At 46.0% G+C, this 26,702-nt stretch overlaps 1 protein-coding gene across 4 annotated transcripts in view; it reads right to left on the reverse strand.

Moving 5' to 3' along the window:
• The window catches only part of SYMPK (symplekin), a 169,067-nt gene that overhangs the window by 68,668 nt on the left and 73,697 nt on the right, over positions 1 to 26,702 (reverse strand). For all 4 annotated transcript variants that reach the window (XM_029619579.1, XM_029619576.1, XM_029619577.1 and 1 more), the window contains exons 15-17: positions 9,364 to 9,445; positions 6,766 to 6,879; positions 5,002 to 5,149 (exon numbers count right to left, since the gene is read on the reverse strand). In XM_029619579.1, coding sequence (XP_029475439.1) covers positions 5,002 to 5,149; positions 6,766 to 6,879; positions 9,364 to 9,445 — 344 coding nt within the window. The remainder of the gene's footprint in view (positions 1 to 5,001; positions 5,150 to 6,765; positions 6,880 to 9,363; positions 9,446 to 26,702) is intronic.

The following is a 26,702-nucleotide window of genomic DNA, read 5'->3' on the forward strand; positions in this document are numbered from 1 at the left end:
GAAACATCTGGCTGAACAGAGTGACAAAAAAAAAAAAAGCTGTTTTAGGAGTCAGATGTTTGACCAAAGCCTTCCTCATTGGTTCAAAAGGTTAACCAGTCAGGAATCTCTAAACCAAATTTAGATTCCATGCAGGGACTAACTCACTAGAAGATAAATATAATAGAGTAACAGTAATTACAACATATAAAGACCAAATGGTCTATCCAGTATTCCCAAGCTGCTGCTGATGGTTGTAACTACCACTTTGAGTAGGTTATCCCCAAGCAGTCTGTTAAAAGTAGTAACTGCCAGCCCATGCCCGTCCCTCCCTGCTTGTTGATGTACCACAAGGCCACCTGGATGTCTGTTTGGATCAGGATGACCTGGTTGGACAGACGATCCGGAAACACCCTGAGAGAGCATATCTGATTGCTCGTAGCTCCAGGAAATTGATTTGGTGTTTGGCTTCCTCTGGAGACCAAGGTCCTTGGGTTTGCAAATTGGCAACATGTGCTCCCCAGCTGAGGTTGGAAGCATCGGTGGTAAGAGCTATTTGAGGATTTTGGGCCTGGAAGGGCAGGCCTTGGAGGAGATTGATCTGATTTTTCCATCAAGTTAGAGACTGACGAAGTGGTCGGTGATGTGGACCACGGTCAATAGTGGTTGAACGGATTGAGTCCATTGTGAGCTCAGAGTCCACTGCATGACTCTCATGGCCAAGCGGGCCATTGGGGTAACCTGCACAGAGGACGCCATGTGTTCCAGCAGGATGAGGAAATTTCGTGCAGTCGAATGGTGTTGAGACTGTAGCTGGTGTGTGACAGAAATGAGAGTGAGAGCTCGCTGTCGAGGCAGTAAAGCCTTTGCTTGAAAGGTGTCCAAGTCTGCCCCTATGAAGGACAAAGTTTGAGATTGGACTAAGTAGAATTTCACGTAGTTGACGAGAAATCCTAGCAAAATCAGTGTGTAAGATGTAGGGACGACAGAGCAGCGTGCTGAGTGGGAGCCCTGATCAGCCAATCGTCAAGATAGGGGTAGACGTGGACACCTTGAGTCCTGAGGAAGGCTGCTACTACTACGAGACACTTGGTGAAAACTTGTGGAGCAGATGCTAGGCCGAACAGAAGCACTCGATACTGATAGTGCTTGGGGCCTACCAGAAATCTGCGATGAGATGGAGTTATTGCAATGTGTGTGTACGCGTCCTGGAGGTCTAGAGAGCAGAGCCAGTCTCCTCTTTGCAGAAGAGGAAGGAGGGAACCCAAGGTTACCATCTTGAACTTTTCTCGTTGGAGGTACTTGTTGAGGGCACGCAGGTTCAGAATTGGACGAACATCGCCTGACTTTTTGGAGATTAGAAAGGTCCGGGAATAGAACCCCAGGCCCTGTTGGGTGTAGGGCACTGGTTCGATTGCTCTGGACTGGAGGAGGGAGACTTCCTGATCCAGGAGTAGTGACTGGTCTGATGTTCCCCATGTCAGCCGAGGTGGGATGGAAAGAAAGTTCAGGTGATAACCTTGCGAGATTATGGTCAGGACCCACTGGTCTGAGGTGATTGTGTGCCATATGTTGTTGAAATGGCACAATCGACCCCCTACCGGTACCTGTGGCAGCGGAAGCTGGCTGCTGCTCTCTATGCAGGAGTCAAAAACCGGAAGCAGGGCCCGGCTGAGGAGCTGCTTGCGGCTTTTGTTTACGGGGCGGACGAGACTGGGCTTTTTGGAAAGGCCTCGTAGAACGACCTCTAGACGGTGGTGGATACGACTTCTTTGGACGGAAGAATGACTTTTTGGTGTCCTTCCTAAATGGTTGTTTAGTCGAATACTCAGAAGGCATCAGAGTTGGCGAAGAGTCTCATGATGCTCCTTGAGTTCTGCCACCGTCCGCTATCTGTTCACCAAACAGATTGTCTCCGATACAAGGCAGATCGGACAATCTGTCTTGTACTTCAGGGCGCAAGTCCGAAGACTTAAGCCAGGCCCATCTTCTTGCAGAAATGGCAGTTGCTGAAACCCTGGAAGCGGTGTTGAAGATGTCATAAGAGGATCTTATTTCATGTTTCCCCCGCTTCAAAACCTTTGTGAACCAGGGTTTGTAGCTGTTCCTGGAACTGCTGAGGCAGGGATTCTGTAAAGTCCTGTATCTGCTTGAATAAGACCCTATTATACTGGGTCATATAAAGCTGGTAAGAGGCGATCCCAGAGATGAGCATGGATTCCTGGAAGACACGTCGGCCAATGGCATCCAGGAAGTGTGTGGCTTTGAGCGTCGTGCTCTCTTTTGGGCAGACTCTACTACCACAGATTGGTGATCCAGTTGGGATTTTTGGAACCCTGGAGCTGACTGGACCAAGTAAGTGGTGTCAGTTTTTCGGTTGACTGGAGCTACCGAACCAGGGTGTTTCCCAATTCTTTTTGAGAAGGTCCAAAAGAACCTGATGGATAGGGATGGAGGTGATTTCCTTGGGAGCATCCAAGAATTGTAACAGCTCCATCATCTGGTGTCTATCATCTTGCTCAGTCTGTAATTGGAAGGGAACCATTTCAGACATTTCCTTCACAAAATTTATGAAGGACAAGTCCTCCGGAGGAGAACGCTTCCTGCTTTCAGTAGGAGAGGGTAGTGATGGTAAATCATTAGTGTCTTGGGAGGAATAGTCAGTCCAGGTGTCATAGGGCTCAACACCGGTCCCTCTAGGAACCTGAGAGGGATGAGACGAAGGTATTCCTGAAGGTCCCGGTCTAGGCTCTGAAGGCATCGATGGAAGGACTGGAGGCACCGATGAGGGCATCGATGGATGGATCGATGGCGCCGATGGCTGCATCGGCATCGATGGTTGAGGCATTGGCAGGACTCCCAATGGGGGAAGACGGAACGGTGTTTCTCCTCCCAAAGACAGAGCAATCGGAGAAGGCACCGGAGCCATCGGTGACCTAGGATCCATTGGTGGAAAAGCGGCTAGAAGCACTTCCATCTTCGAAAGCAGTGGTGCCAATGCTGCTGGGATGGGATCGGTGGTCGGTTCCACAACCGGCACCGATTTCGGCGCTGGAGGAACTTGGAATCTGTGCATTGCCTTATCGATGGCCTCCTGAACCATCCGGTCCAGCTTTTCTCGGAGACCTGGAGCAAACAGCCCTGGCTCTGGAAGGGGAGAAGGAGGCAGAGGCATAGCCGGAGAGACCACCGTTAAAGGCAGAGTTGCAGCTCCCAATACCTGTCCGGGTGAGGGTTGCCTCGGTGACCCGGTCCCAGAAAGGGTCGATGCCTTTTGTGGACGGGGTTTCTTCGATGGCGGCTCGGACGATGGCTAAGTCTATGATTTTCCTTCATCGATGGTCCGAGGCTTTCGGTATCGATGCCGATGCTTCTCTCTATGATCCCCTCGATCCTGAGGGGGGGGTAGAGGTAGTTGATGGCCGGGAAGTTGACGACGCCGGACGCTCACCGGCCGGTGTCCGATGCTGGTGCTAAGTGGACGGCGCTGGTTTGGATGACATCGAAGCAATAGACGGCATCAGAGTTTGAGAATGGAAGAGAAGTTCCATTTTCTCCATTCTGGCTTTGCGACCTTTTGGTGTCATTAAGGCACATTTGGTGCAAGTCAGGACATCATGCTCACACCCGAAGCACATTACACAGACCTTATGGGGGTCTGTTATGGACATGGTGCGAGTACAGTCAGGGTACCGATGGAACCCAGACGCCATGGCCTTTGAAAAATTGAGCTGCGGTGTGGTCGACGGCCAGTAGGCCACAAGGGCCAAACTCAACGGGAATGGACCGAAAACGGGTAAGGGACTTACCGGAGTACCGTGGAAGCAAAAATTTGAAAGGGGGACCCCTGTGGGGTATAAAAGTTTTTAGTAATTCCGTGAGGAAAATTCCTGTCAGGAATCTTTGTGGAGCTCCTTAACCCGCGTGGTTACTGCTGCGCGGAAAAAAGAAGACTGAAGGGGGACCCCTGCTGGCTGCAGGTTTAGTGCCATGCTGGGCATGCCCAGTAGGTGCCAGTCAAAGTTCTAGAAACTTTACAAAAGTATTCCGCGATTGGGCTCCATCCTGTGATGTCACCCATATGTGAGGACTACCATCCTGCTTGTCCTGTGAGAAAATTTTTGTCAAAGTTTCTAGAACTTTGACTGGCACACTGAGCGTGCCCAGCATGCCATTGTCCACATGTCCACGTGGGGTCCCTCTTCAGTCTCGTAATATAGAATTATGAAAAAATAAAACAAACTAAGGGGAAACCTAACTCTGTGGGCTGGCAGGCGGGTTTCCTGAGGACTAGCAACCTGCTGTACTAGGAGAACACCTGTTAAAGGTAAGCAACTCTGCTTTCTCCTAGGACAAGCAAGATGGTAGTCCTCATATATGGGTGAATACCAAGCTACAGGCTGACCCCAGCAACAACAGTGACCAACAGACACCTAACCAGGTGCCAACGGGCACAACACTGGTGCTGTTGGTAACAGAGGGGGACAGCCTTAACCCGAATAAGGGCCCTAGGGTTTTTAGCTGAAAGATTCCGAAGTTCAGACTGGACGAAGCTACTGTCAAGTCGGCCATCACTGTCCAAACAGTAATGGGCAGCCAACGTGTGGATGGAACTCCACGTTGCAGCCTTGCAGATGTCGACTACAGGAACCGTTCGCAAGTGGGCTACCGAAGTCACCATGACTCTCATGGAGTGAGCCTTGACCTGGCCTCCAAGTTGAAGACCAGTCTGCGCATAGAAGGAAATACAATCCACCAACCAGTTTGACAGGGTTTGCTTGGCCACACAACCCCCAATCTATTCTTATTTTTGCCTTTCCGGGTACGTACAGGGAAACATTGTTTGCCACACATTATTTACGTTGTATTTTCTCTATATGTGTGCGCCGCTTACTTCGCCCTCCCTTTGCTCTCTAAACCAATATTTAGCCAGATAAACCCCTTTCAATACCCTTCTCAGTACAGAGTTTAAAGACAAATATTGCAGAGACCCTCTCCAGCTGCACAAGCAGAACTGGGTACCTGTGTCCTTGTCTGCTCCAAAAAGTACAGATGGTGGGTTGGGATGAACCAACAGCTGCAGGTAATTCAGAGCAAACTTTTCCACATAATCTCGAAGTTGCTCTTTCTCATACATGCGCTTAATGAATTGAAGTGCCTGCTGCCGCACCTGAAGGAGGAAAGAAGTGGTCATGAGTAACTCTGAGGAGTCAGAAATAGAGAGATGCAGAGGTGAGCTGAAAGGGGTCATTAAAGCCTGTCATCTTTAGTTCTGGAGAGTGCACGAGATAAGCACAAGGATGCAGTTCTTCGCACCTTTAGGATTGAGTGACTCATGAGATGGACACAGGACAGTGGCGAAAGTTCAAATTCTGAGCACCCACAAAATTTAAAAGGATTCTCTGGAGCAGAGGAGTGGAAGTTCCCCTCCAAAGACAGCAGCAGATGGAAAAGGGTCAGGGACAATGGGCCCTTCACGGGTCATTTCCTGCCTACCCTCTTTCCCCCGTTGCCTTTAACATCCTCTTCCTCCTACTCTTCCCTCCCCAGATCCCCAAAGACCTCCTCCTACCTTACCTCATTTGGCTGCTCATGGGCCTAGCTGTGATCTTCAGGAGACAGTAATAGAAGGGAAAATTAGTGCAGGACAAGCTTCACAGGCTCTGTAGCAGCTGTGCCCTCTGGTAGCAGAAAGCCCCTGTGGTCGAAAGGGGTGAAGCCACTACAGGGCCTGTAAACACATGCCAGCTCATAGGCTCTAAGCTAATTCTCCTTCCTGTTGCTGCTAGTGGCAGAGCACTCAAAGGGCTGCTTGGGTAGAATTTACACCTCTGGCAAAGGGATACAGAGTCTGTCCTTCTAGGACTGAAGGGCTCAAGAGATGGGCATAGAGATACAGAGCTTTTCAGCATTAGGTTGGTGGTTCAAATTAAGCTCAATATGAAAGTGGCCATCAGGCATTAAGATATATTTTTCTTTTTTAAAGTAAGCCAAGGCTGGCCTGGTGGCTTAATGGCAGCACTGTGCACTGATATACAGAGTTGCTAGGTTTGACTCCCGGATCAGATCTTCCACTTCCCAGGCCTAGGAAAGTCATGGGGGAGAGAATACTAGTTATTACAATATGACACTTGTGGCCAGAATTAGGGATTGCAGAGTTCTGGAAAGATGACTGGTACATGGTCTCTATCCAAGAACTGTTGTTGCAATAACTGGCTAGGTGCGTTGAGAACAGATATAAACTAGACAAAAACTATTCACGAGACGACCTAAGGCGTCGTATATCTGGGTGCTGGTTCCAATTGAGCTGGAAGTCCAAAGGAGCAGGGAGAAACTGAACCCCCTAAAAAAAAAAAAAAAGCTGATCATTTCAGTACAGGTCCCCCCCTCCCCTTAAATCTCTTACACCGGGACCACAACTGGCATCCTTTGTCAATCCTTGCAGGGGTGGCAAAGACTTGATCAGTATGGAAACTCATCTGTCCTTTCACCTTTAGAGACAGTCCCTCCAGAGTTAGACTGAAGGACCCTGGCAGGTCAATACTTAACAGTATTCTGCATCAGGGCTGTATAGAGTTCTGAGGACATACTGAGATACTGGGATGAGAGAAGTGGTTGTTGAATCTTCTACCACCACCCAAAATAAAACAGTTACCTGAAAGTAAATCCTGAAGACTTTCAAAGTAACAAAATGCTACTGACCCTCCATCCCCATACCCCAAATACAGTTTCTGATGCTACCCTTCCAATATAAAGGACTGGTGGGATGATGTATCATATACTCACCTTATCTTTCTCATGCGAACAGAGGTCTAGCATCACATGCAGGTATTGGAATTGCCTGGCAGGACGTTTGAAAATCAGGTCACGCAGGGCGGACAACCCAAGATAAGACCGAGACTATGACAACAAAAGATGAAAAACATGAAAAAGACCTGGGCAGTAGCTTCAAAAGCAATGTTATATGGAGAAGGAACTAAATACAGGGGAGAAATCTCTCATGGACATAACATAGTAGATTACAGCAGAAAAAGATCAACAGGCCCATCCAGCCTGCCCATTTCTTCTGGTCTACACTGCCAAACATATTTCAGCTGACAGCTATAGAACAGTTATGCTTATCCAAGTCAGTTTTTGTGGTTTTCCCCTTTGGTTCCCTGCCATCCTGGGTAAATAAGCCTACAAGTTCCTTCACCTCCGCTCGCTGCATTTCTTACTATCTCTGCAGATCAGTCTTTACTCCCCAACTTGGGTCAAGGAATGGTATCAGCAGAGGAGTTTAGATCTGAGGACCAGAGAAGGAATATGGAGATTCTATTTCCTTCAAAGTCTCTGATTATAAAGGACTTTATGGGTCACCCTGCTGTTTCAACTACTTCTGGAATTGAGGAAGACGATGTGACTCCTCAGGTATGCTGACTTTAAAACCTTCTTTGGTTAAGCCTGCTGTTATAACTTTGGAGGCAGTTTGGAATGCACTTGTCTCTTTGGAATCAGCTATTTCTTCTTTAAAGGCTGTTTCACTTGATACTAATTGTTGAGTTCTTGCCATGATGGTCAGGTAGCCACAGAAGAGGAGAAATTAGGTAAGGTGAGGGGGGGGGGGGGGGAGGGCAATAACTGATCACCCACCCTTCTTTAACAGAAACACTGGAATATACAACCCCACCCCACCCCCCGGTTCAGGGATCTGTTCAGAGGGAAGGAGTACACCCTTTCACCTCAGGAGCTTTCCATTCACAACACAAACTACTTCTTCATCCGGCCTAACCAGGCCTCATCTCACAGCACAGGATATGTTTGCCTACCATCTGCTGGAGACAGACAGGCCGATACAGTAAAAAAATGTGGGAGAGCCAGCGCTCCGTGTTGAGCGCCTGCTCTCCCAATGCGCACCCAAGCACCTCTCCTGGGCACGCGATTCTCTATTTAAATGAGGTGTTTCCCCCGGGGGAAAACTCACACCCGGGGGAGGGGGGGGGGAAGCAGGCACCAAGTCCTGAGGCCTTTTAGGGCTCAGATTCGGTGGTGAAAGCTGCGGCAGGAATTCCCCTCCCCCCAAGCCCTGCACTGCTTCGGAGCCTGGAGGATCTAAAATGGCTGCCGTTCCCGTGCCGATTGGGAACGGGACAGGCCTAGGCCTCCGAGCGGGCAGACTCCTTCCTGCACCTTGGGACTGCGTGAGGGATGTTTCCCTGCCGTTTCTAGACAACTCTGACGGGCCTTCTCCTCCGGGAATGCATCAGGAGAAGAGGCCATCGCGGGAGAGCCGCACCGCAGGCAAAGCACCGCAATCCCTGCGGCATTCTGAACGGAGCTGCAATGAGGTAAATAACAGCACAAAAATTATCCTCTCCGGAGGCCAGGAAGACCTAATTTCTTTTTTATTTTCTTTGTTGCTCCCAATCAACCAGGGGAATGAAGCCTGGGTCCAGGCTGAGCAACAGGAGATCCCACCAGAGGAATGGCAACTTTTCTGGGCTGTTAGGGGGAGGGACCGGCCCACCGGTAAATCCCTCTATTCACCGGGTTGAAAAACAGTCTCCGGGCAAAACAGGCTCTTGGGGTATCAACCCCAGCCGTGCCTACTACCAAGGGGGATAGGCTGCCACCCCTTGGGAGGACTTGTACTCCTCTTTTTTTTTTTTTTTTAAAAAGGATCAGGACCGCAGGTTTTGCCACCTTCATCTGCTGGAGACAGAGAAATACTGAAGGATCGCAGGTGGCACACCAGGCTAAGAGGGGGTGCCTTTCAAGTTTTTCTCTGTCTCCATCTGCTGGAAGGGAGGCATAACTCAGCGGTCTGGACTGATCCGGGTACGTACAGGGAGCTCCATTTGTCTGGACTGGCTAAAGAGAAATATTTATTTAGATTAAGCTCACATCTTTTTGTTGGTAGCTCAAGGAAGGTCAAAATAAAATACAATAGGTATTTCCTGTCCTCGGAGAACTTATAATCTAAGGGCCTCATTTACTCGGTATTTTTCCCTTAGACACAACAGGAGAAAAGTCCTAGTAGATCAAGTCCTGAGTTTCTACCTGAGGCAATGGAGGGTGAAGTGACTTACCCAAGGTCACAAGGAGCATGAGCAGGATTTGAACGTGGCTTCCTTAGTTCTCAGCGTGCTCTAACCACTAGGTCATTCCTCCACTACTACAGATATGTAGCTGATTAATTTTTGTGCCCCAAATGCATGATTTTATACTTTTTAGCATTGAAGCTCATTTTTCAGAACTTCCAGTGTCCTAATGAATTGATCTACCACTAGAAACATGAGAAAATTTACTGTAACATTTAACCTAATTTTTCCCCGATATTCTATTTTTGTGATTGAAGCATATCACCTCCTTTGTCAAACGCACTGCCAGTCTTCTCCACCTTACCTCATCTTCACAGTATTTACGGATCACTTCCAAAGCATTGTCTGTGACCAATGGTGCCTCCAGAACCAAACGGGTGAACACCCTGAGGAAAAAGTATACCAGTTCCAAACAAGGTTAGTAACCAATCACAATGCAGGGCTAGGGCACAATCTGCAAAGCCCTCATAGCTCATGAATACCACCACCTCTGTATAACTATTGGATTCAATAAAAGATGTTACAACTAGCAAAGAATAAAGTTTTCCCTGGGACCAATACAGCTACAAAAATAAGGCATGCCTCCTCTCTGCTGGAACTTCCCTTTATAAGAAAAGTACCGGTAGGTCCCAGAGAGCTCTATTCTGAACACAAAATATGCTTATTAATAAAGAGAAAGTGAAAATTGCTTACCCATAACAGGTGTTTGCAGAGGACAGCAAGATGTAAGCCTTTACAGGTGGGTGAAGAACACTATATAGCTTCTAGAAGCTTTTGGCATGCTCTAAGCTTTTGTCATGTGCATTCAATCCTACATCAAAAACGTTATGCAGTGCTCCTTTAGTTTTCAAAATAGCTAAAACTAAATACAGGATCTAACTCCAATAAGATAGGCAAGTTCTGTAGGACTTACATTCCGATGTCCTTGCAAAACATCTGCTACAGGTATGCAACTTTCACTTTTTCCGAGGGCAAATAGGATGCAGTAGTTCATATAGGCAGGGGAATCCCTAACTACAGACTGCCCCTAATGGAAAAATATAGCTAGAAAAAACAGTGCCAATGGGCAGAAATATTTTTGGTGGCAAGAAGCCATTTCTTCTGTACTTTTTTTTTTTTAAGGGGCAACCTGGAAATAACAGCAACAGTCCCTGGGTGAGAGAATTGGACCTTAAGCCACAAATCAATTTTGCAAGACAGAATAACCAAGCCTTCTGCTGCACCAGAGTCTGACTCAATTTGTCCACTAGGACATTCTAATTGCCTGACAGGTAAGTGATTCTTAGGACCACCCTGAGAGGCTACCAATCCAAGAGGTATGATCCTGTACCTACCTGTTTGTTCATGTAGAGCAATACTACCTGACTGCCTGAATGAGGATAATTTTATTGGCCAACTGATCTCTGAAAGCCTTTAGAGCAGTGGTTCCCAACCCTGTCCTGGGGACCCCCCCAGCCAGTCAGGTTTTCAGGATATCCATAATGAATATGCATGAGAGAAAATTTGCATGCACTGCCTCTATTACATGCAAATTTTATCTCATACACATTCATTGTGGATATCCTGAAAACCAGACTGGCTGGGGGGTCCCCAGGACAGGGTTGGGAATCACTGCTTTAGAGTGTACTTAAAGAGATGATGTAGCCATAAAAGTCTCTTCCATGTAAGCTGATCTCAAGTGAGCCACTGACAACTCTTACACTCAGCCCTGACATGCCTATTCAGACCTGCCTGGGCATAACAGAAAGATGCAATCTGCAATCCAATTAGAAAGGTTGTGCTTGGCAAGGGCAAATTCAGGTTTTTGAGGATCAAAAGAAAAAAATTTGGATGAATTTTCTAAGGGCTTCAGTCTGCTCCAGACAGAAGGCTAAGACTCTTTTGCAATCCAAATTGTACAAGGCCTGTTCACATGTGGCCTGGAGGAAAATGTTGATAGAATGACTGACTGGTTAAGGTGCAGGAACTTAGGATGCATGGGCATAACCACACTATTATTTAAAAAAAAAACCCTTAGTATAAGTTGGATAAGTCACTAGGACCTGCAGCTCACCAACTGCATACTGGAAGTGACGGACACCAAAAATATAGTTTTCTAAGTCTGAAACTTCAGTTCTTTGGTATCTAATGTTTCAAAGAGAGCTTTCATCATCTGGGCAAGTATCATATTGGAGTCCCAAGACACAGCAGGAGGCTTCAACAGAAGTAAGCCCACATGAATCCAACAACTAAAGGCTTTACAGAGACAAGTTTAACATGGTGGTGATAAGCACCAACTGCACTGAGATGAACCTTAACAGAGTTAGTCTTCAGATCAGTCTCTGCTTCAACGGCAGGGGGGGAATGAAGAAAGGTGGATCTATATTCAGGCAACAATCAACAAGGACTGAATTACATAGTCTGAATAAACAGATAAGCATGGGTGTAGCTTCTTCTGCCGTCATTTCTATGTAGACAGCATTCAAGTAGTTTGTGCGTGAAACTGTCTTTCCCTGTACGTACCCGGATCAGTCCAGACTCCTGGGTTTATTCATCCGTGCCAGCAGGTGGAGACAGAGAAAGTAAAACTGACACTGCTTTATATACACTGATACCACCTGCAGTTCCTCAGTTTGTCTCAAGCAGTTGGTGACTGATGCATAAACCTGCAGTTTCTTTTTGATTTTGCTCTGAGCTTTCCTCCCAGGGGTCAGGGTTTCTCGTGAGGGACCCCTACCCTGTTTGGTTGAAGGCAGACGGGCAGGGGTCAGTGACCTTTTGTATGCCCAGTCCCTACGTAACCATGAGGTGCACATCTAATGGTCCAGATCCCTCCCCTTTCACGTGTTGGCTCCTTATTTTGTTTCCTCACTTTCCTCTCCTATTTTAATTCACTTGCTGAATTGAGCTAGACAGCTCTTTTCAGTGCTAGGAGTAGGAACTTGCAGTGAGGCTGCTTTTAGAGCAGTAAAGTTGGAAAAAAAAACCCAAACCCGGCAGTGAAGGAGCAGGTAGGAACGACAGCCTAGGTTGGCTCTCCTCCCCCCCCAGTTTCGGAGGTCTTTTAGTCTGTTTTTTGGAGTTTTTTTCTATTTTGCTTTCCCTGCTTGATCGGGCCGCCGGCAAAGCAATGGTGAGGGGGGTGGCTTGCCGCACGTGTGGAGCGACTCCCGCGCGGCTGAATCACATGTTCAGCCTGTGGGTTTTTTTTGGGGGGGGGGGGGGGGGGGGGGGGGTTGCAGTGCCTCCGGATGAGCTTCGAATGGGTCGGATTCGATTTACTTTGTGGTTCTGAAGGAGGGAGCCTTTCGCCCCATTCTCAATTTGAAGCGAGTGAACGTGGCATTGAAAGTTCCCCGTTTTCAGATGGAAACGTTGCGGTCTGTGATATCGGCGGTACGCAAGCAGGAGTTCCTGGAATTGTTAGATTTGATGGAAGTGTATCTCCACATTCCCATTTCCCGGGACCATCAACGCTACCTGAGGTTTATGGTCTTAGGGCAGCACTTCCAGTTTCAAGCGCTCCCGTTCGGATTGGCCATGGCGCCTCATACCTTTGCCAAGGTTATGGTGGTCGATGCAGCGGCGTTACGGCAGCAGGGTGTCCTCGTCCATCCTTATCTAGATGATTGGCTCATTCGGGTGAAGTTAGAGACCAGTTGTCCTACAGCAGTGCAAGCGGTACTTCGGGCCTTGCGATTATTAGGCTGGGTGGTGAATTTGACCAAGAGCTACCTAGTTCCGTCCCAAACTCTGGAATATCTGGGAGCGTTTTTTGACACAAACCAAGGCAGAGTCTAACGGACGAGAGAGTATGCAAGCTACAATCTCAGATTCAGCGCCTGGCGCAGTTGCGAGTCCCCAGAGTTTAGGATGTGTTGCAGGTCCTTGGTTCCATAACTTCCACATTGGATCTGGTGCCATGGGCCTTTGCTCATATGCGTCCCCTTCAGGGGGCTCTTCTGGCCCAGTGGATTCCGTTGTCGGAGAAGTATCACCAGCCTGTTCATCTCCCCCCTTCGACCAGGGACAGTCTTTCTTGGTGGCTGCACACACCCAACCTCATGCATGGGGTAGCCTTGGAGGTTCCAAATTGGGTGATTCTGACTACGGATGTAAGTCTTTCTGGCTGGGGGGCAGTTTGTCAGAGTCAAGCGGCTCAGAGCACCTGGTCAACTGTAGAGGCGTCTTGGTCTATTAATCGCTTGGAAGCCAAGGCGGTGCGTTTGGCTTTGCTTGCCTTTCAGCCTTTAGTTCAGGGGCGATCGGTGCGAGTTCTCTCGAACAATATGACAGTGGTAGCCTACATCAACAGACAAGGAGGCACCAAGAGCCATGCAGTGTCTCTGGAAGTTCAGGAGTTGATCCTTTGGGCAGAACAGCACTTAGTCTAAATATCGGCGTCTCATATCGCCGGAGTCGAGAATGTACAAGCAGATTATCTCAATCGCACGCTACTAGATCTGGGAGAATGGGAGTTGTCGGACGGGGCGACGCAACCCATTTGCGCGAAATGGGGCTGCCCTCAGGTTGATCTGATGGCGACGCGCCACAATGCGAAGGCTCCTCGGTTTTTCAGCAGATGCAGAGAATAGAGTGCAGAGGGTGTAGATGCTCTGGTCCTTCCCTGGCCGGGAGGAATTCTTCTATATGTTTTCCCTCCTTGGCCGCTAGTGGGGAAGATCTTGCGGTGAATAGAGAGGCACCCAGGGGAGGTGGTGCTAGTGGCCCCGGAGTGGCCGCGCCGTCCATGGTTCGCCGATCTGATAAACCTCGTGGTCAAGGGCCCGTTGTGACTCAGTCATCTCCCTTGCCTCCTGCAACAGGGTCTCGTATGTTCCGACCAGGAAGATTGCTTTTGTATAGCGGCTTGGCTTTTGAGAGGAGGTGTTTAAGGTTGAGAGGATACCCGGAACCGGTGGTTACTACCCTCCTCCAATCTAAGAACATAAGAAAAACGGAAGTCCCCCTCGTTCGGGCTTTGCGAGCTTCAGTGTCACACGTTTTATCTTTCCTGCAGGACGGTCTGGTCAAGGGCCTTGCTTTCAACTCTCTTAGAGTTCATGAGGCAGCTTTGGCTTGTTTGAGGGGGAACGCTGGATCGTTACCGTTTGTCCTCATCCTGATGTGATCCGGTTTATTCGAGCAGTCAAGAATTTATGTCCACTGGTGGAGAGTTTGTCCTCCTTGGAACCTCAATCTGGTACTTTAGGGTTTAAGAGAGGCCCCGTTTGAACCTATCCGCAGGGCTACTCTTAAAGATTTAACTTTAAAGGTTGTTTTCTTAGTAGCCATTTGCTCTGTGAGGAGAATTTCGGAGTTACAAGCTTTGTCATGTCAAGATCCTTTTCTTAAAATATCGGATTGGGGGGGGGGGTGTCTTTATGGACGGTACCATCTTTTCTCCCGAAAGTGGTGTCCTTCTTCCACGTTAATCAGTCTGTTCAGCTGCCGGCTTTTCCGGATTTGGCAGTCTCTGAGTCTAATGCTCGTGAGCTTTTATATTATTTATTAATTTTATGGGCAGCTAGAATTAGTCTGATGTTAGAATCTAAATTTACTTAATTGTTTTATAGTAACTATATTTTATAATATGTTTTAGATATTTTAAGATTGTTTTAAGCTTAGTTTAGTCACTGATTATTTTAATGTATGCATTGTTGGATTTGTACAATGACAGTGATGTTAACAGATATGAAGCTCTTACGAATATCGGTATACAAAAAGCGAATAAATAAATAACTTACTATCTTACTACAGTCACAAATGGTTTTAGAAGGTCTGTTCACCTTTTTGTTTTGTGGAGCGGTCCAAAGAAAGGGTCTCAAGCTTCCAAAACTACCATTGCCAGATGGCTTAAGGAAGCTATTGGCTCTGCTTACATTCTCAAGGGTAAGCCAGTGCCGAAAGGCTTGAGGGCTCATTCCACGCGATCTCAGGTGACCTCTTGGGCAGAGGCTCACTTGGTATCACCACAAGAGATTTGTAGAGTGGCAACTTGGAAGTCTCTGCATACTTTTGACAAGACATTATCGGCTGGATGTGGCGGATCGGGAGTCTCGGTCTTTTAGCAAAAGTGTGTTACGAGCGGGACTCTCCAGGTCCCACCCTGTTTAGGAAGCTTTGATACATCCCAGGAGTCTGGACTGATCCGGGTACGTACAAGGAAAGGAAAATTTGGTTCTTACCTGATCATTTTCGTTCCTGTAGTACCACGGATCAATCCAGAGTCCTGCCCAAGTATTGAGGAGGGTGGACTGTCGTCCGCTTAACTGTTGTAAACTACAGACATCAGAAGTGTTTTATCAATTTTTTTCTCAAGTTTATATTCAAGTGTTTTTTTATGGTGTTTTTTGCATTTAGCTTTGGTACAGATCAATACTGAGGAACTGCAGGTGGCATCAGTGTATATAAAGTAGTGTCAGTTTTACTTTCTCTGTCTCCACCTGCTGGCACGGATGAATAAACCCAGGAGTCTGGACTGATCTGTGGTACTACAGGAACGAAAATTATCAGGTAAGAACCAAATTTTCCTTTCCCTCACATCAGAAGAGAAATCCTACATTTAAAACCTATGATTCCTTGTGTAATCATCCTAGACAGGAAAAACAGCAACGCTAACACACCACCACTCAAAATGGAGAACCTAAAATCATCAATATCGCTAGTCACACATGCCAGAAACCATGGAATCAGCATTGACAGCGAACTATCCTTCAAGATCCACATCACCAACAAAATAAAGGAAGGATACCACAAATTACTAACCCTAAGACAACTCAAGCCCTTCCTTTCTCAAGACGACTTCAGAACAGTTTTACAACTACTTATTTTCTCCTAGACTACTGCAACTCCTTACTATTCAGCCTACCTCTCACCATAATCCGTCCACTCCAAATCCTACAGAACGCAGCCGCCAGAATACTAACCTGGAACTAAAAAACACGACCATATTACTCCATCCCTCATATCGCTACACTGGCTCCCAATTAAATATCAAATAAGACTACAAAATACTAACAATACTACACAAAACTATCATAGGTCAGCAAACCAGCTGGTTAACTAAAACAATCGAACTCCACATCCCAAAACAAGACCTACGCTCAAACAAAGTCTCCTAAAAATTCCTTCCACACGAACCATGCAACTCAACACAACCCGAGAAAGAGCCATATCCATTGGAAGCCCCAAACTATGGAACTCCCTTCCATTCAAACTAAGAACACAACCCAACCTAAAAGTCTTCAAGAAGGACCTAAAAACCTGGCTTTTCGCCAAAGCCTACTTAGACACTCAATGGAAACCACACATCAATGAAAACAATCCATCCGGTTACGCAACCATCAAACCAAGAGAGACAAATACTCAATAGCTCCTACAAACAAATTTCACCTCTTGATTCTATCAACTGTAAGGATCATGATAACCAACCTAACCATAACATTCCTGGAACCTTTCAAAGAACATTTTGTACTAACTAACTTATTGCAGTAATTGTATATTGTAATTTGAATCTTAATTCTGTAAATGTATATTGTAATTTGAATCTAAGCATGTTGATTTGCTAACCTAACATTCCCTTTCCCATCAACAATTGTAAACCGTTGTGATGGCAAACCCGAATGACGGTATATAAAACTCAATAAATAAATTAAATAAATAAATAATCCTTTCTAGAGGCCACCAGAATACGCATCCTCAGATAGGTAAAGGGAAATCAGTGCTACCTTCTCAACATCCAGGCTGGGAGGGCTAGGGACCTAATATTGGGATGACAGTATCCCCTGATTCTGAGAGATGAGTGGGAGGAATTTTCCAACCTGATTAGTTCTCAAGGTCCGCCAAAGATGAGCAAAGTGATAAAGGGGATGGAACGATTCCACCTTTAGCTTGGAGAAGAGACAGATGAGGGGAGATATGATAGAAATTTATAAAATAATGAGTGGAGTGGAATGGGTAAACGTGAATCAGTTTATTCTGTCAATAAGTAACACAATGAAGTTTTAAGTTGTACATTTAAAACTAATAAGAGAAAATATTTTATTACTTTATGGTGGAAAAACCCTTCTACAACAAAGGCGGCCTACAAAGGTGCCATGCACTGTTACAGGAACATGATCCTCCGAACAAAGAGAGATTTCTTCGCCCAAAAAATTCACCACTTTATCTTCGATTCTAAAGCCCTGTTCTCATACGACTCATCTCTTACAAAAACCTCCCCTCCAACTATTCCCGACGACCAAGCCTTAACCAAAGCTTCAGAACTAGCTACGTACTTTGATAAAAAAATCACCAACTTAGTAGCGCCGCTCATTTCCAACAATAACTAACCGCATCTCCCTTACAACCCCACAACTCAGCAAAAATCCAGACTCGAAAATTTCGAGCCCACATTCTCATTGGACATAGAAATCCTGCTCAAGAAGTTCAAGCCCTCCTCTCATTCTTCAGATCCAATACCATCAAATCATCTCCATCCCAAAAACCATTGCTAAGCCCATCTCTGAAATCATAAATTGCTCTCTTGCACAAGGTCTAGTACCAGACGCTCTCAAGCTCGCGATTCTCAAACCGCTGCTAAAAAAACCGAACCTGTCACCAAATGATCCCGCCAACTTCCGTCCGTTAGCTAACTTACCGTTCATTGCCAAACTACTGGAAAAAATAGTCAACAAGCAACTCTCGGAATATCTGAACATCCACAAGATACTAGCCCCAGCTCAGTTCGGTTTCCGCAAATCATTAAATACGGAATCCCTTTTAATCTCACTCTCAGACTCCATCATCCTCAGCCAAGAAAAAGACAACCGTACCTTCTCGTGCTTCTAGATTTATCTGCGGCTTTCGACACAGTGAACCACTCAATACTATTAGATCGTCTCACGGACATAGGTATTACTGGTACGACACTCAGATGGGTTCAAGCCTTTCCTTAGTAATAGATGCTTTAAGGTCAAAATTAACAAAGAATCCCACCCCGTCAGTTCCTCACTGGGAGTCCCCCAAGGCTCATCTCTCTCTCCTACTCTCTTCAAAATTTACCTCTTTCCGCTTTGCCAACTTCTCACAAATCTTAAGCTAACTCACTACATCTATGCGGACGACGTGCAGGTCCTCATCCCTATCAAGGACACCCTTGATAAAACCCTCAGCTTCTGGAATAAGTGCCTACAATCTATCAACCACCTTCTCACAAGCATCAACCTAGTCCTTAATGTGGGAAATATGCGCTTGCCAGCAAGCCATTTCATCAGGGTTTAAACACTATCTTCCCTTCTCCCTGACCTTTGCGCTGAATAAAAGCATCACTTGTGCTTAAGCCTCTCTGCCTAGGAAAGGATACCTGACTGTCATGTATAATTAATCCTGATTGCCTGAAGTAAGGGCTGGGTGTTCTCTAGTCAGAGGCAGGACAAAGTCAGGAGGTATAGAATTCAGCAGCCAATGAAATGATCCGTATACACCCCCTGAACCAAGCCAATGGTGTAATGACTCGTCTGTTGCTATGGGGAAAGTAGCCAATCATGTAATGACACATCATCTGCCTTTGTATGAATGTACAATAAAAGAGGGCTCTGAGGTGTGCTCAGTCCTTTTTCTGCCTGCCATGAAAGCTGCCTGATGCGTATTCAATGCCTCTATATTCTATACTTAATACCAATAAGACTGAGATCCTTATCTCCCAAGACGACAATAATGGACTAACCAACACACCAATCACTTCACAAATAAATATCTCCCCGCACGTGAGAGACCTTGGCGTTATTCTGGATAAACAGTTCAACCTTAAAAAATTTGTCAACACAACCACAAAAGACTGTTTCTTTAAATTACAAGTCTTGAAAAAGCTGAGATCCCCCCTCCTCCACTTTCATGACTACCGCACGGTGCTTCAATCTATAATTTTCTCAAAATAGACTACTGCAATTCACTCCTTCTAGGTCACCCAGCAAACACAATCAGACCCCTTCAGATGGTACAGAACTCCGCTGCCAGGATCCTGACCAATACTAGCAGAAGAGAGCACCTCACGCCCATACTTTGGAGCTTACATTGGTTACCCATCAAATTCAGAATTCTCTACAAAGTCCTTTCGATAATCCATAAAGCCACTCACAACCTAACTCATCTTGATCTTAATTTTCCTCTTTGTCCCCATGAATCTTCCAGACCAGTCAGATCTGCCTACAAAGGCACTCTTTATGGCCCCCCCCCCCCCCCCCTCCCAGTAAAGACCACCTTAAGGAAACGCGCCCTATCCACCGCTGGTCCCTCGCAATGGAATGCTCTTCCCGCTGATCTCAGGCAAGAACCATGCCATCTATCCTTCAAAAAAAAACAAACTCAAAACTTGGCTATTCAGTCAGGCATTTCCTTAACCGGATGAATCTCCCTCTAAATCAGGAATGCTCTCCTCTCCTGTCTGGTTTGAACTCTCTATCTGGACTAGAGGGGACTGTTCTTAAAAGCATACTATCGGTCATAAGTTCTATTATATATGTACTCGCATTTATTGCATTGTTAGTTTTTGTGCATTTGACAGTTTCTCTAATAGCAAACTTAGTTCTACCCCATGTTCCGAGTTCTATGTAACCCCTGTTCGATGTAATGCTTTTCGCAATGTTTCTGTTACATTGTAAACCGATATGATATGTAATTCTCCACATGAATGTCGGTATATAAAAGTTCAAAATAAATAATAAATAATTTTTTTTTACTCAACACAATTAAGCTCTGGAATTTATTGCCAGAGGATGTGGTGAAAGCTGTTAGTGTAGCTGTGTTTAAAAAAGTTTTGTACAAGTTCTTGGAGGAAAAGTCCAAGAACCATTATTAATGTAGAGTTATAGAAATCCACTGCTTATCCCTGGGATAAGCAGCATGGAATCTATTTACCCTTTGGGACCCTGCCAGGTACTCGTGACTTGGATTAGCCACTGTTGTAAACAAGATTTGCCATCCTGGGTCAGACCAAAGATCCATCAAGCCAGTAACCTGTGTTCTTATATTTTCTAAATTTTAGCTAGGTTTTTGTCACTTGAGAAATTGGAGGATAAGAGTACAGCAGGCCCTCTCCCAAATTTAGGAAGAAGGCATCTAGGCTAGTTCGCCTCAGAGTCTCTCTCATAAGAGAAGAGGCAAATAGATCCACCACGAGTTTTACACATTTGCTAAAAATATCCAATTTGTTACTCTCCTATTCAAGAGCCATTCATGAGGTTCCAGAATCTGACTCGATCTATCTGCTAGGACATTCTACATATCTGCCAGGTTTCTAACTCTTAGGAACATCCCTGAGAGATGGCCCAGGCCCACACCTGGAGAGGTTACTGACACAGAAGGTACAATCCTGTACCTCCCTGTTTGTTCACATAGAGCTTTGCTACCAAATGGTCTGAATGAGGATAATTTTATTGGCCAACTGATCTCTGAAAGCCTTTACAGTGTACTGTTATTATCCTTAGCTCTAGGAAATTTATCTGATGAAACTTTTCTTGAACAGACAAAAGGTCCTGAATATGGAGTCTGTCTTTATGAACTCCCTATCCTAAGTTGGATGCATCTGTAGTTAGGATGGAGAAATTTGGAAGGAGAATCCTTTGGTCAGATCTGATTGAATCAGCCACCAGGAGAGAGTCCTTGAGCTGCTGGGTTACTTTTTTGCAACTGTTCCTGATGTTGAAAAGCAAACCAAAAACTTCTCAGGGGGCAATTTTGCAGAGTTTCTAAAAGACTTAATCTGTATCCCTTTCTGATTATCTTGAGAACCCAAATATCTGAGGTTATCCTGGACCAATGGTTAAGGTAAAACCTTAGCCTTCCTCTGATAGGAAGGCTGCCCGGCATTGATATTTATACCCTTTAAAATAACACTGAAATAAGGGGTCCAACAGATTTAAAAGAAATCATAGAAAATACTTTTTTTATTCAGTACACAATTAAACTGTGGAATCTATTGCCAGAAGATGTGGTCAAGGTAAACTAGCACAGTGGGGTTTAAAAAGGGTTTGGACAAGCCCCTGGTGGAAAAATCCATAAAACATTAGCCAGGATGACGTAAGCTATTGCTAGCCCTGGAAGTGAGTAATAGGAATTAGATCTACTTTATGCTTGTGATCTGGATTAGCCACTGCCGGAAACAGGATGGTGGGCTTGGTCTAATCCAGCATGGCATTCATGTTCTTATGCTAGAATCGTGGCATAGCTCTCACAGATACAGGCAAAAATCACATCCCAGGCTTGGAGTGGGTGCGGCTTTTAGGTTCTCTGTTGTCTGGGATGAGTGCAAGTTCCCTATTGACGGAGAGGGGGGGATGAAAGGAACTCCTCAGTTCCTCACTAAAATACCTCCTGGTATCCAAGCTACTCCCTTTATGGGGCAGGACAGTGCCCAAACCCCTTGCAAAACTGCCAATGCAAAGGAGGCTTCCCTCAGTCTAACATCCAGACGACAATGCTTAGAAAACACATGCAATGAAAAACAAATTTCTGTTCTACAGATTTCCAAGGGAAATACCAACTGCAACTCTGCCCAAGAAGTAGCCTGTGCTCTCATGCAATGACCTGAAACTGCTTTGGCAATGGAATACCAGATTCCACACAGAGGTCAACTGTACCATATTTTTACACTCCATGTTTACTAGTGCTTCAAGTCATCACACAGCTTTTGAGGAAGCTGCTTTGCTGCTTATTTCACCTTCTTCAGGATGTGCCACATATACTGACTCGAAGAGCTTTTAAGATGCTATGAAGGCATTGGATATAGCTCCCTGAAAATCTTGTCTCCCAAGCAAATCCAGAGTTCTGGACCTCTTGGCTTTCTTGAAAGTGGATTCAACTACCATCAATTGGTGTCACAGCTGCCCTTTCTGGACATGATATATTGTGGCCACGTTCTCGGCACCCCGTAGAAGGTACTCTCCTACATTCTTCAACTGCTCCTCCAGAGGATCTCATGGGCTGAGACTCCCACAATATCCTTAAAGGGCTATACAAATCAGAGAATGTCCAGCATCTTTGTTCCGGACTCTTCCTCCTCCTTCAATGTAAATGGAATGGTATCTGCCACTCTGGATAAAGCCAGAAAAAGAGGACTTCAGGAGACGACCTACTTTCCTATGGAAGACATGGATCAGAGAAGTCCTCAAATCTATTGCCATATTCCCAGGAATATGCCAGCTTCTAGCCTAACTCATAGGTTGGTGGCATGGATCTGGATCTTGCCCAGCTAACAAGGCCTGAGAGAGGGGAGTGCTTACTTGTTGGGTCCTGCATCTTGGAGAAGTTTCCTCCCCAATAGGCTGTAAATAATCACAGTTGGTGCGACAGTAACCAATGTTTATTTCCTTTTGGGAACTGGTATTGGTGCCATTCCACTGGGAGGCAGCGATTCAGTACTGGCTAGATGTCTGCAGGGAAACTGATGCAGTCTATACTGGAGCACCAGTCCTTTGCATCTTTCAATCCATGGCCTCTTGGATTTTCCTATTCAGCTCCACAAAGACTGCATATGCCAACAAGGCCTGGGAGATAGTTGGTGAGGATATATCTTCCTGGGATACCAGAGGTGTATCAGTGGCTGACAACTGGAGTCAGAGACTGATGTGATTCATGGGATTGCACTGAGGATGAGCTCTCCTCACCATGGGAACACTATAGGGCTGTCACAGCTCTCAGCATCATGCATTGATGGAGACTGATGTTGATACTTCTTGGGTTTCACCTGATGCATGTCACTGGAGCTTCGTGATACTGGAACCAAAGATGCTAAATTCTTTGCTCTCTGGATGGGAGAAGACAGAGACAGGTGGACCTGATGCCTTCCCGATGTCAAGGCAGCACCCAGGTTCTTCAAGGAAGATACTAATGGGCTGGACTTACACACTCCAAAGTGCTTTTCTATGAGGTCAAAAAGAAAATTGGTTCTTCCCTGCTAATTTTCGTTCCTGTAGTACAACAGATCAGTCCAGACTCCTGAGCTTTGTCCCTTCCAGCAGATGGAGACAAAAAAAGATTTACTGACACTGCCATCTAACTTAGCGTGCCACCTGCAGTCCCTCAGTATTGATCTGTACCAAAGCCAAGATAGTAGAAATACTCATACTAATCACGAAATAATATCCCCTGAATGACCAGTGGGAAGTGGAACCTTAAAACAGATAACCCGCCCACAGCAAAAACATGTAGTTTTAACAAAAACCTATGCCATTCTTCAGATTAATTATAATAAAACATCGAGCGGAGTCTCCAAAATTCCCTTTCTAAACCTGGCAGGACTCTGGACTGATCTGTGGTACTACAGGAATGAAAATTAGCAGGTAAGAACCAATTTTCCTTTCCCTGTATGTACCCAGATCAGTCCAGACTCTTGGGATGTACCAAAGCTTCCCTAAACAGGGCAGGAATGCGAGAGTCCCGCTCGAAGTACACTCTCCCAAAGTCCTTGGCTTCTGGGGCCTGAACATCCAAACGATAATGCCTGGCGAAAGTGTGCAAAGACGTCCAAGTAGCTGCCCTGCAAATCTCTTGCAGTGACACTTGTTGACATTCGGCCCAGGAGGCCACCTGGGAATGGGTAGAATGAGCCATTAAGCCCACTGGGACAGGACACCCCTGCAGCACCAATGGGCTCCTTCAACCACCACGCAATCATGGCCTTTGACACCTTATGCCCTTTTTTTGCACCACGCCACAGCACAAAAAGGTGATCAGACAACCTGAAGCTGTTTGTAACCTTAAGATATTGCAACAAATCATATTTGACATCCAGAAGCAGCAACTCTTTCACATGCAGCACCAAAGCCTCAAAATTTGGGAAAGCCAGGAACTCCACCAACTGGCTTAAATAAAAAGCCAAGACAACCTTCAGCAGAAAACTGGAACTGTCTTCAAGGAGACCCCCGAATCTGAAATCCTCAAGAAAGGATCTCCACATAAGGCTTGAAGCACAGAGATCATCTAGCGGAACAAACCGCCACCAAGAAAACCACCTTCAACATGAGATCTTTTATGGCAGTACTCTTAAGAAGTTCAAACAGCGCCACACACGTGTCTTTCAGAACCAAGTTAAGGCTCCAGGAGGGGGACAGTTTCTGAACTGGCAGGTGCAAATGCTTTGCCCCTCTGAGAAAGCACACCACATCCGGATATGCAGCCAGTGCCGCTCCATGTACTTTGCCCAGAAGACAACCTAAGGCTGCCACTTGAACTCTGAGGGAGTTAAAGGACAAATCCTTCATGAAACCTCTTTGCAAGAAAGAAAGAATATGTGCTATGGAAGCTCACATAGGGGCAACCTTTTGCTCTGTGCACCAATCCTCAAAACCTTCTAGACCCTCATATACGCTAAGGAGGTGGAAAACTTTCTAGCCTGCAAAAGAGTAGAAATAACCTCCTCAGAGTAACCTCTCTCCCTTGTCCTTTAAAAAGCCAAGCCGGAAGAGAGAAACAAGCCACCTGATCTGAAAATATGGGACCTTGAGGCAGAAGGTTTGGCAGATAGGCGAACTTCAAATGGTCCATCTACTGCTAGACTGAACCTCCACATGCCACAATATCTTGCCCACCAGCGGCCACAGAGGAAACATACAGCAGAATGTCTCTCAGCCAAGGAAGAACCAAGGTGTCAACTCCCTCTGCTTCGCACTCTCTTCTGCGACTGAAGAAGTGGGCTGCCTTGGCATTTCGCTGAGTTGCCATTAAATCAATGTGGGGCTTGCCCCACCTGCAACTGACGAGAACCATTGCCTCCTTCGACAGCTCCCACTCTCTGGGATCCAGTGTTGACGGCTGAGGAAATCCGCTTCCACATTGTTGATCCCGGCTATGTGAGAAGCAGATATCAACGTCAGAAGCTGCTCTGCCCAGTGGATTAGCTCCCGAGCTTCCTGAGCCACTGCTTGACTCTTGGTACCACCCTGTTGGTTGATATAAGTCACTGTCGTCACATTGTCGGACAATATTCTGATGGGATGGCTGCGAAAGAGGGGAAGAAATGCCCTCAGTGCCAACCTCACTGCTCGTTTCTAGGCAACTGATAGACCATGACGCTTCTTCTGCTGACCACTGGCCTTGCACTGACTGATCTTGGAAGACAGCTCCCCAACCGGACAGACTGGCATCGGTGGTAGCTACTGTCCACTCCAGAACTTCCGAGTCCACCCCGCGGCACAACTGGTCCCGACCAAGCCACCAGGAGAGACTGGAACTGGCTAATTAAGTGGCAGAGGAAGCTGAAACTGCTTTGACAACTGATCATACCAGGAAAGTAATGCCATCTGCAGAAGTCTCATATGAGCAAACACCCAAGGCATAAGTTCCAATGTGGATGCCATGCAGCCTAGAACCTGTAGGTAATCCCAGACGCTGGGTACTCTGCTCTCCAACAATCTGCGAACTTGCGACTAACTTGATAATGTGCTCCTTTGTAAGAAAAAACGTCCCCAGCTTGGTATCCAAGCGTGCTCCCAGAAATTCCAACGCTCGAGACAGGACGAGATGACACTTGGACCAATTCACTATCCAGCAGAGTGACTGCAAGCGCTGCAGCACCAGATCCACCACTTGACTGCAGTGGGCCTCCAACTTTGCCCGAATGAGCCAGCATCCAGATATGAATGTATCTGCACACCCTCCTTCCTGAGGACTGCTGCCACCACCACCATCACCTTGGTAAAGTCTGAGGTGCTGTCGCCAGACCGAACGGCAGGGCGCAAAATTGGAAATACATGCCAAGGATTTTGAACCACAGAAATCTGATGGTCAGGTCAGATTCCTATGTGCAAGTACAGCTTGGTCAGGTCTAGAGATGCAAAGAACTCCCCCTTTTGCACCCCTGCAGTAACTGAGCAGAGTTTCCATATGAAAACAAGGAATCTCGAGGGCCATGTTTACTTTCTTCAAATCCAGAATCGGGCAAAATGTCCCTTCCTTCTTTGGGAGCACGAAGTATATGGAGTAATGTTCCGTCCCTCGTTCGTCTATGGGGACTGGAACAATGGCTACAAGACGGTCGAATGTCTGTTGCACCACCCGTCTTTTTTCCACGGAGGTGCAAGGAAAGATCATGAACAGGTCCTGAAGCGGACAAGCAAATTCTAAAGCGTAACCTTGTCTTATCACACTTAAGACCCACTGGTCTGCAGTGATTTTGGCCCACTCCTCATAAAAGAGAGTCAATAGACCTCCAATAACCTCATCTTTTTAAGGAAGCATTTGGGAACCTAGAACCTGTTTAATAATAGTTAATTATAGGTAAGAGAGATAGTTATGTGCTGTTACAACTAGTTAAGGTTTTTTAATTTTATTTGTTTATGTTCTTCTTTCTATCTCTTATTTGTAAGATAGTAGCTAAAGTTTGCTTGGTTGTATTATAGTACATTTCAGTTATTGATCATTAAGTTAAATGCACTTTTATTCTAACTTTATTATTATTTTATTTTCATTTCTTATTTTATTTCTAGTTATTTTAAAAATGTTTGTAATTATTGTAAACTGCTTTGTTCAATCATGTATTGGTAAAACGGTATATAAATGCGTTAAATAAATAATAAATATAACCGGGACAGAGAAGTGGACCAGCCTCGCTTCATTGTGTGGATTTGGCTCCAGTGCCTCCTTGGCCAGAGCCATCCCCGTTCGGCTTTCGGCCTCAAAAGGATT

The sequence above is a fragment of the Rhinatrema bivittatum genome, chromosome 11 (genome assembly GCF_901001135.1).
Source record: "Rhinatrema bivittatum chromosome 11, aRhiBiv1.1, whole genome shotgun sequence".
Lineage (NCBI taxonomy): Eukaryota > Metazoa > Chordata > Amphibia > Gymnophiona > Rhinatrematidae > Rhinatrema > Rhinatrema bivittatum.